Source organism: Ailuropoda melanoleuca, chromosome 7, assembly GCF_002007445.2.
Source record: "Ailuropoda melanoleuca isolate Jingjing chromosome 7, ASM200744v2, whole genome shotgun sequence".
Classification (NCBI taxonomy): Eukaryota; Metazoa; Chordata; class Mammalia; order Carnivora; family Ursidae; genus Ailuropoda; species Ailuropoda melanoleuca.
The window spans coordinates 83,740,213-83,752,542 of record NC_048224.1 but is presented as its reverse complement, the minus strand read 5'-3'; the positions used below and the strand labels follow the sequence as shown (position 1 = coordinate 83,752,542).

General features: G+C 32.7%; 1 protein-coding gene across 3 annotated transcripts in view; it reads left to right on the top strand.

Annotated features, from left to right (window-relative positions):
* Positions 1-12,330, top strand: part of RB1 (RB transcriptional corepressor 1) — a 155,243-nt gene that overhangs the window by 56,736 nt on the left and 86,177 nt on the right. For all 3 annotated transcript variants that reach the window (XR_004626733.1, XM_034665175.1, XM_034665176.1), the window contains 5 exons: positions 482-624; positions 2,778-2,855; positions 5,456-5,565; positions 6,503-6,580; positions 10,340-10,427. Coding sequence is in view for 2 of the 3 variants with exons in the window: in XM_034665175.1 (XP_034521066.1) it covers positions 482-624; positions 2,778-2,855; positions 5,456-5,565; positions 6,503-6,580; positions 10,340-10,427 (497 nt within the window). In the remaining variant the exon portion in view is untranslated. The remainder of the gene's footprint in view (positions 1-481; positions 625-2,777; positions 2,856-5,455; positions 5,566-6,502; positions 6,581-10,339; positions 10,428-12,330) is intronic.

Sequence of the window (12,330 nt, the reverse complement as noted above, 5' to 3'; positions counted from 1 at the left end):
AATTGGCAATGCTCAAAATAATACAGGAGATATTTTTAAAATCACCCTTTATCACATAATATTTATATGCTTTTTTTTAAAAAGCATTATTTACTATGGCATTTGCTCAAACTTTTAAAATTTATTTACTTTTATACTATGTCTAGCAACTGATTCCATAAATACCTTTTTTAAGACTCTTTAAGATAGAAACATTTTTTTCTCCTTACACATTGAGTAGGATACATTTAGAATTAGTTTATAAATTGGCTATTTCCCTTGCCTTTCCCATATTTGCCTAATAGCAAAAACTATTATCAGTACATAACTTAAAATAGATATTCAATAAATAGATGAAACTGTTAGCCTTTAATGAAGCCTAATAAATATAAGTAGCAGAATGTTACTAATAAGATTATTTCTGATCTCCCAAGTTAGAATACTTCATTATTTTATACAGTGGAATGTGCAATTGTTCTTATCTAATTTACCATTTTTACAGAAACAGCTGTAATACCTTTTAATGGTTCACCTCGAACACCAAGGCGAGGTCAGAACAGGAGTGCACGGATAGCAAAACAACTAGAAAATGATACAAGAATTATTGAAGTTCTCTGTAAAGAACATGAATGTAATATAGATGAGGTAATTTAACTTCATGATTTCTTTAAAATGAAGTAGATTTAGATGTAAGTTCTTCCTAACAGTATATACTTCTTTCATGACAAGCTTGCTTTTGTACTTAGTGCCAATTCTTTTGCAGGAAAATATTTTAAAAAAATTTATTTCTCATGTTCAGTTACTTTGATTTTAAAGAGAGTAGCTCCCTTACTCAGGAACCACTGAAAAGGTACATCTTTATGGCAGTAGTTTTCAAATGGATTTGTTCTTTGATTCCTCTGTGGTTGCTGATAACTCCTAATGTTTTAAAATACCCTGCCAAGAAAACCCTGGGGCTTTGGTTTAATGATAAGGAATATCAGCATTAAATTTCTGTTCAGCCTATACGCTCTTTCCAAATATTACACTAGATATTAATGGCTGGTAGAGAATACACATGAAAACCCTGGGATTGCTTATCTCGTTCATAGAATCCAGAGTGTTGGAATTGGAAGGAGTCTTAGGAATAATGTACTCCACCTCCTTTTAGTGTTGAATAATTGAACTTCTAGAGACTGATAGCTAATTACTAACAGGGCTAGACTTTGGGAAATCTGCTACCAGTTGCTCCTTTCAGTGTACTATGCTGTTTCTCTCATAGATTGTTATATAGTCCACAGTTTACAGATAGATAGCTGTATGAAATGTTGCATCTTTGAAATTTCTCTGTCAATTCTGGGAAGGAATGGAGTATGATCTCAAAATCTAGTTTAAGAGTGTTAGAATGATTTATCAGGATATCCTAATGTTAACACTGTGGCTTTTGTCAGTTTCAATAAAGATATAGATATACCCCTGTGGTTGTAGATGTATCAACCTTAAATATATATATTTACTTTTTTACTTTTCTAGATTCACAAATAATCTTTGCCAGTAAACTCACAAAACTAGTTGAAATATATTTTTTTTAATCCAGTCTATTGCTAAGTCCTTCAAGATAATGAATATACATAAATGCAGTTTTCTAATTCCTGGTTGTTAATTCTCTGGATTTCAGAACTACTTCTAAAATTTCATTTCTAAAATCAGGAATAAGTCATAAATTTTTTTTTTCATTTTAAATAACTCTTTTTTGTAATTTAGAATCTTTATAGGAATGATTTTTAAAGTATAGCTGATTAAAAACTATGGTAGTAATTGACATTAATTGACACTTGATTATTTAGATACAGCATTTTTGGTTATATAACTATTGGTTAGTTACATTAATGGCTATATAATTATTGGTTAGTTAACACTAAATGGTTAACTAGAACTACCTACTTTATAAATACTCCAGTTAAATGGGAGTTAATTAGAAAACAAAATTAATAAGTTACAGGAGCCTCATTCTTGCAACTTATTTTGAAGAAGATATGAACTGATATTTCCACCTTAATAAATGTAGACTTCAAATTTGGAAAAGTTAAATGAAAATAAGTAAGTTGTTTAAAATTTTGTAACACATTGGAAGTGTAAAACAGGCAGGAATATAACTCCAGGTTTCCTGACTACAGTCTTTATTATCCATGTTAAATAAATGTAGCATGCTTTTTTATGGAACTGCATCATTCTACAAAATATTGTTATTTGATTTTGAATTGAATTACTGGGTATTCCTTATGTGTGTGAAATAATTTTCTTGTAAAAACAGGCTATTCTCCTGAATTTATGCTAAAATAATTGACTTGATGTTTCCTAAGCTAGCTATCAGATGATGAGTGTGAAGTGCCTAAAAATACGCTTGAGGGAGAAATTGGAAACAGTATAGAGATGAGGAGAGACTTGACTGTGATGACAGATTGGGTTTTAATTCTAGCACTGCCACGTCGTAGCTGTGTAACTTTGGTCAAGTTGCTTAATTTTTTTGAGTCATCTTTTCATCATCTGTTAAATGTAGAATATTGAAGTTGGTTTCAATGGGTTTTCTTCTTATAAATCCTATTTCATTAATAGTTCTCTACTCTGCTTCCACTCTAAGACTTGAAATCTGCCTCACATAAGTTAAAAAGTAAATAATTGAATTAATTATAAATATCACTAAGTTGAATGTAAGTCATTGATCAAAATGTCAGTTAACACTTTCATTCTAGGGTTAATAGTGACAAAGATTAAGTTTTTTTATTTTAATGACTATGTTGTAACTTTATCTTTTTCAGGTGAAAAATGTTTATTTCAAAAATTTCATACCTTTTATGAATTCTCTTGGAATTGTAGCTTCTAATGGACTTCCAGAGGTAATCTGAAAGAAAATTAGTAAAAAGTTAATGTATTTGGGGACTTTTGGGAGGGAGGAGTAGCTGTCTAATTTTTTTTTTTTTTTAAGATTTTATTTATTTATTTGAGAGAGAGAGAGAGCACAAGCAGGGGGAGGGACAGAGGAAGAGAGAGAAGCAGACTCCCCGCTGAGCAGGGAAGCCCAACTCCCTGGACCCTGGGATCATGACCTGAGCGGAAGGCAGATGCTTAACTCACTGACCCACCCAGACTCCCCACTGTCTAATTTAAAATTACTTTTTATTAAATATTTTTTGTCCAAGGAAAGAAATCTAAGTAGAATTTTGGTGAACCAACTTTATATAAGTAACAAAAACCTTTTGAATATATATTCAGGTGTATAAATAAGCAGCATTTGTAATTTGTGCTAAAAATTTATTTGTACTGAAAATTTTCAAAAAACAAAGTGTAGGCTTTTGAATTTCTGAATGCCGTTATATTTAAGTATAAATATGCACAATCAAATTTGATTCTAATTTGCTGTGCATCTTTAAGCATAGGATCAGCGGATTGAGGCCATCAACATGACTGGCATCACTATATTGTGGAGCATCTGTTTTCATATTTTAAACTACTTAATTGAAAATACATTCAGTTGAAACGGCTGTGATTATATTGCAGAAATGTTTTACCTTAGTGGTGTGCCATCCATCTATCTGTTTCTTTTCACATTTTGCCTCAAGTGTCTTGCTCTTCAGTGAGAACAGAACAACTGAGAACTTTATGTGGTAAGACGAAATATGTGGAGAAAAGGATGCTTAGATAAATGATGAATAACAACTACTCAGGGAAGAGCAATGTTTTAGAAGCACCTGGCAGTAGTTACCAAGACCAAAAGACATGAAATCAGATATCTAGTCTGCTGATTCTGTGACCTAAGTTCGTGGCTAGTCCTTGAATCAATAAACGTACTCATCCAACAGTTATTTATTGAATGCTTAATATATGGCAGGCATTGTGCTAGATATTATCCATAAGAGATTAACTCACAGTCTCTGTCATTCAGGTGTAAGTGGGAGAAAAACAAAGAAAGAGAACACTAGCAGGAGTCTGGTAGAAGTATGCACAAGTTGCTGTGATATCTCAGAGGAGGGCCACCTAATCCAAAGTGGGGCATATAGGTTTTGTGGAAAACTGTTTAGAGGTGTGATTTCTGAGCTGAATAAGCTTTATGAGAAATGGCATTTCCAGTGTTAGAAATGATAGATTCAAAGGGACAGTGATATGTGATAGTGTGGTGTGTTCAGTGAACTCCATCTAATTCATTAAGATGGGGATGCAGGGCAGACGACCGGTAAGATAGACTAGAGAGGCAAGAAAAGGGGCCAAATGTTGTATTACTGAGTTTTCTTATTAACTGATATACCAAAAAATGGGCTGTTCACAGCTCTAAAGAAGTTTGGACACTCATTGTAATCTTCCTTCCTTTAGAAAGGATTACATAGGATGTAATAGAAATCTTAAGATAAACCTTACATTTACCCCAGCATTTTTCATATAGCACTAATAGCTGCCAATCAAATAAATGACTGATAATTAGTGCCTCACTAAGATCAGCCAGGAACAATGATTAAAGTTAACCTGAATGACTGTTTCACCTTAAATACCTAAAACTTGACAAAAAATTTACATTTAACTGGATTTCTTCCTGCTGCTCTTTTTGAAATGCAATTTTAGTTCTCTTAGGTTAGAAACCCTCAGACTTTAAAAGTCATAGCAGAATGGTGCCTGGGTGGCTCCAGTCAACCGGTTAAGTGGCTGCCTTTGGCCCAAGTCATGATCCCAGGATTCTGGCACCAAGTCCCACATTAGGCTCAAGGTCAGTGGGGAGCGTGCTTCTCCCTCTGCCTGCGGCTTCCCCAGCTTGTACTCTCTCTTTCTCTCTCTCTCTGACAAATAAATAAATAAATAAAATCTTTGATTAAAAAAAAAAGTCATAGCAGAAGTCATGCCAAATAGTTGTCTGTTGGATATTGGTTTTTAAATTATGATTAGAAAATTATCAATCAGGACTTATAAAAGAATTACAGATTCTAGCAAATGAAGAAGTATCTGAGATTAGGAATACATTGTGCAAATGTGTTAATTGGGCCAATTAATTGAGCAAACCCTCCTGTCCAAGACACTTAACTAAAGGGAATTAGAGTGCATCAAACGATTTAAAAAAGGTAGGGAGAATATGTAATCAAGAGGATTTGTTATGTTTGAAAAATATTTTTATATTGATAAGCATAGTGGAAGATTAGAAGTGAGGGATGTATGGGATGTTTGGAGGACTTGGCAATTAAGTGGTTATAATAATACCTACTGTTTTGTGTTATTGGTGATCATCTACATAAAATTCTAATAAGTGAGATGCATGCATAAAATTGGTTTAAAATTAGAGTTAAAAATAGCAATTTTTTAATGGCACTTTTAGATATGCTTTATTTTTTTTGCATGTGAACTCTATTATAAAATGAAGTATATGTACAAAGATTCTTTAAATCTGTACTTCTGTGGACTGAGAGTTGTAATGATATGAAAAGGATAATCATCAGTATTTTTTTTTTCTTTTGAGGTGGAAAGTCTCTCTAAACAATATGAAGAGATTTACCTTAAAAACAAAGATCTTGATGCAAGATTATTTCTGGATCATGATAAAACTCTTCAGGCTGATCCTATAGACAGGTATTGTACATGGTCTAATTTTATCTGTTGAGATGCTTTTGCCATAGATTGATTTTAATATAGTTAGATTAAATAGGTTTTTATTTAACTTCATGATCTTTATCATTTATAATAAGTTACTTCAAATGCCTTTCTATAAAGCTAATAATAAGGTGAACAGTATTCTAAGCATATAATATACAAATAGAGATTTAATGTGAATTGTCCTCTATAGCAACTATTTTTTTTATTAAGCTGAATTTAATTTTAAAACGTACACTAAAAGAAAATTGTTGAAGTAATTAGTTTACTTAAGTAGTGGTCTCTCTTTTTCCCACCCTTTCATCTGCTATTACTTGCTTGGTTCTTTTTTTTTTTTTTTATGTTAGTACAAAAGTATATTCTCTTGAATTATCATGTAGAATTCTAAAGTAGGAATGATTGAGAGTAATTACAAAAAATTTGAATGGTTATAAAGATGTTTAATTTTATGTCTTTAGCATGAAATCTTTTAATATGTAACTGAAAATATATATAATTTGTAGGTTAAACACAAATAACATGTTTCAAATTTTATTTAAGTCAAAGTAAAGTTTTTGGAAGGCATAATGATTGAAAAACTTGGGCTTTGGTATTTTTTAATACTGAACAGCTTGGTTCATAATACCATCTAACATCTAGAGATAGCATCTAACTTCCACTTTTAAAAAAATGTTAATGATTGGTAACCCTGTTTTTCATAAAACTAGTGGAAGAAAGCCAACTTAAAAACAATGGTGAAAAACATAAAATTTTATTTGTTTAATCAGCTTTTGTATCATCTGTTTCCTAGCTCTTCTGTTATTGACTTACCATTTTGTATGATGGTATGAGGCAACAAGTAATATACTGCTCTTTTGACTCATGAAAAACAAATTGTGCATTTTCAACCTGAATGACTTTGCTTATCATTATTTAGTTTTGAAATGCAGAGAACACCACGAAAAAGTAACTCTGATGAAGAGGTGAATGTGATTCTTCCACAAACTCCAGTTAGGTATGAATTTTGTTACTTTTGATTTTCATTATAATTATTTATTTTGTGCCTTATAGTACTTTGAGTTTGTTTGTTTGTTCTGTTATATGTTTATATATACATGCAACAAATATATATTGAATGCTCTTTGCCTGCCAGGTATTTTACTAGTTGCTGAGGATATGATTATTAAACCTAGTTCTGCCTGTCCTTAAGGAATATAATCTAGAATGGTAATGTGTTTCATCTCAGTAAATAAAAAAGGAAAAAAATATATCATTACCCTTTGCTCTGCATACAACTTAGAGGGATTAAAACCATTTTTCTGTCCTTTTCCTCACTTCCCACATCTAACCTGCTGTTAAGTCTTATTGACTCTGCCTTTAAAATATCTCTAGTCCCTCTCCTGTCCTCCATTTGCACTCCCACCACCTTTGTTCAGGATCTCTTCCTCTTTGTTTTGGATTTTTTGCAGTAGCCTACTAAGTGATCTTGCTACTTGCTACTCTCCTCACTGTTCCTCTCTCCCCACACCAAATATTTTCTCCAGAGAGCCCCAGAATAATATTCTAGAAATCTAAGTCAGATCATGTTCATGCTGCTGTCAAATCTCTCGACTGCTTCCTATTGCAACACACTCCTTCACAGTGCCTACAAGACCTTATATGATCCAGCTTCTGTTAGCTCTCTAACCTCATCTTGTTTTCCTGCTCATTATGTACTAGCTGGTTTCCTGAATGCTCAAGGCTCTTCTTTTGTACTTGAGAACTTTCACACTTGCTTGTCCCTCTTCTTGAAACTCTTCCTTCTTTTTTTTTTGCTTCTGAATTACCAATAGCTACTCTTCCTTTAGGTTCAGCACAAATATTACTTTTTAAAAGATTTCTCTCTGAAATATTTTCTTTTATTCTTCTTTTTCATAGTATCCTGTTCTGTTCCTTCATAGTGTATATCACAATTTGTAATTAAAAATTAATTTGTTTGTTTGCTTGTTTTTGCCAATACCCATAGTAGCCTTTAAGTTTGATATCATGTGGACCATGACTTTTTTGTTCACCATTTAAAAATTAGGACCTAGGGTAATATTTGGTACATAGTGGGCAATCAGTAATATTTTTCAAATGACTATGCAGACATATAAAGATACATTTCTGTAGAAGTGTAAAATATAGTAATAAACTTTTGACAAACTAATGAGATGGCACAGAAGGGACTTTATGAAGAAGGGACTTTATTGAACTGAATTTTGAAACATGAAAGTCTGTGACACAGGAGACTGGCATTTTAGGGAGTAGGAATAGCATGTGCAAAGGTGTGGAAGTATAAAACAACACGATGTGTCTGGGGAACTATTTGCAGCCCTGTATTGACTCACTAAATGGGAAGATGAAATGGCAGGAGAGGAGGGTTAATACTAGGTCCTGAAGGGCCTAATATCCCATACTCATAAGTTTGGACTTCAGCTTGTGCACGATTTGGCCTGTTGCTATATATGGGTGTTAAATAGGGGTAAGGATAAAATTAGACTTGATTTTTGAAAGTTTATGTGGTAGTATGTTGCGAGGGGATGGACTAAGGAGGAAATGGTGAGAAATAGACCTGTCAATCTGTCACAGTGGTTCTTAACCAAGGGTGCAAATTAGAGTAACCTGAGGAGGTTTTTTTCCAAACTGCAGATGCCTAGACCCTACTACCACACACATAGTGAGTCAAAATCCTTGGACTGCTCTGTTGCAGTAATTCAGCTGAGAAATGCTGAAGATTTGAATCAAGAGTAGGCAATTGGAATGAAGGAACAAGAACAGGTTTGATAAATATTTGATGAATTCATACTTAGAATATTATTCATGAGGCATTTATGGGACACGAAGAAGTAGTAAGTAGTAGGATATACAGATCTTACAGATTTGAGAATCATTCAGAAAAGTTAAAACCATAAAAATAGATGAGTTTGCCTGAAGTAAAGGTATAATGGCAAGAATGGCTGGCTAAGGGCTGAGCCCCAAAGAATGCTAGCATGTATTTATTTATTTATGTATTTATTTATGTGTTTATGTATTTATTTATTTCAATTAGCCAACATATCATTAGATTTTGAGGTAGTGTTCAACAATTCATTAGTTGTGTATAGCACCCAGAATGCTAGCATTTAAATACTAGATAGAAGTTAAAGAGAATGAGAGGGCTGCCCAGAGAATGAAGCCAAAAAAGCCAAGGGGTGGAGGGAATTTCAGGAAAGAGCAGGTGTTTGAGTGTCACATGCTTCAAGGAAATCAAGTGTCAGGACAATTGAGAAAGATCTTTTGCTGTTAGCAGTTATTTGTGGCTTTAGTCATCGTGGGCTTAAGTGGATTAGAAGATGTACAAGTTATAGAAGCAATAATATTTGAAAGGTGAGGAAGTAAAAATATCAGTTGAGAGAGGTATGATAGTTTGGTGTAATAATAAGGAAGATACAAAAAAAAATCAGGATTATTTGTCATCTTTTTTCCTAAATGGAAACTTTCACCAAAGAGGTTAAAAGACTTAAAGACAAGTTCTTTTTTCCAAACTCGAGCAAATGACATCGGTTCTAATTCTTACTGAGGTTAGAAAAAAGAAAAAATGCTCACTGAGCACGTTTGCTAAATAATATTTAAGGAGTCTTTCATCCATAAACATTCTGTATTTCTTTGCATCAGTAAACAGTACCTACAGTAGCAATGTCCTGCTACTCCAAAATTGGAACATTAGTATTTACTGTACAACACACACACACAAAATTACAGAATTAAAGAAATCTTAAGGGACTGACCCAATTTCATGCTTTCACAGTGATGACTTCTAAAATTATGTATGCTTGCATCTGAAGACCTCTATAAAGGAAAGTCACATGCTTCTTCATTTGAATTATAGTATAGCCTACCATTTTTATTTGAAAAACTTTAATATTTGATTGTAATAATGTTTTTCTTAAAAAAATTATCATTTTGATACCGGTTTATATGTTTTCTTCTTAAAATATCATTAATTTGGCCAAATAATGTTTTATTGAAATGTAGTTTTATTAGTAAATAAATGTATCAGTTCTTCAATTATAAGCTTAGTGATTATGAGCATGTTCTTTCTTAAAGGTTTAAATAAAATGTAATTCCCTTTTGCAACTATGTGGATGGAACTAGAGGGTATTCTAAGCAAAATAAGTCAATCGGAAACACAATTACCATATGATCTCACTGATAGGTGGAATTTAAGAAACAAAACAGAGGATCAGAGGAGAAGAGAGGAAAAAATTAAACAAGACAAAACCAGAGAGGGAGATAAGCCATAAAAGACTCTTAATCATAGGAAACAAACTGAGGGTTGCTGGAGGGGAAGGGGGGGGGGATGGGATAAAGTGATGGATATTAAGGAGGGCATGTGATGCAGTGAGCACTGGGTGTTGTATAAGACTGATGAATCACAGACTTTTACTTCTGAAAGCAATGATACATTGTATGCTAATTAAAAAAAAAAGAATGAGAGGACAAAAAATGTAATTCCTTATAAGCAACAGTGTATACACTAAGGGTTTTGTAAAGTCTTATTTCAGAGAATTTCTTAAAGATAATTAGGAAGTAGTTTGAAAGATTGATTTAACTTGTGAAAAAGATATATTTTGTTTATCTATTTGTTTTCCTTCATTGCTTAATATTTTTTATTAAAAGATTGATTTAACTTGTGAAAAATACATTTTGTTTATTTGTTTTTCTTCATTGCTTAATATTTCTTCCTGTTTTGTGTTTTTTTTTTTTTGTCTAGGACTGTTATGAATACTATCCAACAATTAATGATGATCTTAAATTCAGCAAGTGATCAACCATCAGAAAATTTGATTTCCTATTTTAATGTAAGCCATAAATGAAACTTTATTATTGTGTTATCTTGACAAAGAAATTTGAAATTAAAAGTTAAAATACTGAGAATTTTAAAAAATATCTCCTAACCAACACGTCCTTGTCTCTTACCTTACTTCTTGCCTTTTTCAACCCTCCAAATTAGATATTGGTAGTATTATATTATTTTGGTAGTGTTATTTTTAGATTTTTTTCATGTTTGCTCTTTGCCTTGCTCATCATTCTTTTTTGCAACTTAGACCTCATTTCTGATTTCATTTTCTTTCTTCCTCAGATACATACTTTAATAATTCCTTTAGTGAGGGATAGTTTGGGGTGAAATAAGGTTTTTGTTTTGTTTTTTGTCTTAAGGTATCTTTACTCTTATTTTTTATAAGATAGCTGAATCTTTAGCTCTAGATTGATGTTTACTTTCTCTTAGATATTTGTAGATCATACTGTACTATTCCTGGTTCTCTTTGTTGCTATTTAAGAAATCTGTGAATCTAGGGGCGCCTGGGTGGCTCTGTCGTTCAGCGCCTGCCTTTGGCTCAGGGTGTGATCCCAGCGTTCTGGGATCAAGCCCCGCATCAGGCTCCTCTGCTGGGAGCCTGCTTTTTCCTCTCCCACTCCCCCTGCTTGTGTTCCCTCTCTCTCTGGCTGTCTCTCGCTCTGTCAAATAAATAAATAAAATCTTTAAAAAAAAATCTGTGAATCTAACTGTTGTTTTGTTATATATCTTTTCTGTCTGCTTTTTTGAACTTTTCTTTGAATGTGATAATAGGATTTAACATTTGTCATATCTCTATAGTCTTTTTAATCCTATATTCAGCCCATTTTTATTTACATTTCTTGCTGGACCTGTGTGCATTGCAGTTTACAACTCCCGTAGTCATGAGTTTGACATCTGAAGGGCCACTGCTATTCACACAAAAGGGAGAGAGAAGGAGATAATGAAAACTAGCATCTGTGTTACTTGCTTGCTTCTTCACTCCTTATTTAAATTCAAATGAGGGTTAGGACTCACTGAAAAGCTCATCCATGGAAATTGGATAAGGTCAGGAGAATTATTAAAATTTGGCTTATTCCAGTAACACTGTGCTTTGTGTAGTTAACATTTTATTTAATATTATAACCTTGCTGTGGTTTTGTCATATTCCGTTCTCATCTTCTTGCTTATATGCCTCCCAGGAATTAGCAAAGTAATTTCTGTCATCATATTCATAATTGTTGGCTCAGAACTTATTTTGTTTGTCCAAATTGCTTGAAGTTACTTTTATTTATGGGTTATCTGTAGTGCAACAATATTTCCCAAACATGGCTACTCAGTTACTTAGCACTTTTAGAAGGGATAATGATAGAAGTTGTAAGAATGGTAATCTCTCTCTTCTCTCTGTCTCTCTCTCTCTTTTTTTATTTCAAGTTTTAATTTAAATTCTAGTTAGTTAACATATAGTGCAGGAGTAGAATTCAGTGATTCATCACTTATATACAACACCCAGTGCTCATCACAACAAAGTGTCCTCTGTAATACCCTAAAAGTCTCTTATGGTTTGTTTTCCTCTTTCCCTACTGCCCCGTAATCTCTCTATGCAAATAAAATTTTGAATATTTCCTACAATATTTTGAGTATATAGGAGCTCTTTTTTTAATTTTGAACTACTTTGGTTTGGCAGAAAATTCTGCCTCAAAGGCATTCTCTGGAGCTCAATGTAAAGTTTAATATTAAATGAAGCTTAACAGCTTGACTAGTTTTACATAGACTGCAAAGTGCTTTATCTTGAGAGAGGGCATGTCTTGAAGATCAGTAAGTTTTTCTTTGAGCTTACTTTTTTATTCAGGTTTCTTTATTTTTAAAATTAATGCCATCTTTTCTTCTGTAAGTAAAATCTCAGAAGCAGTAGACATTTTTAGAAT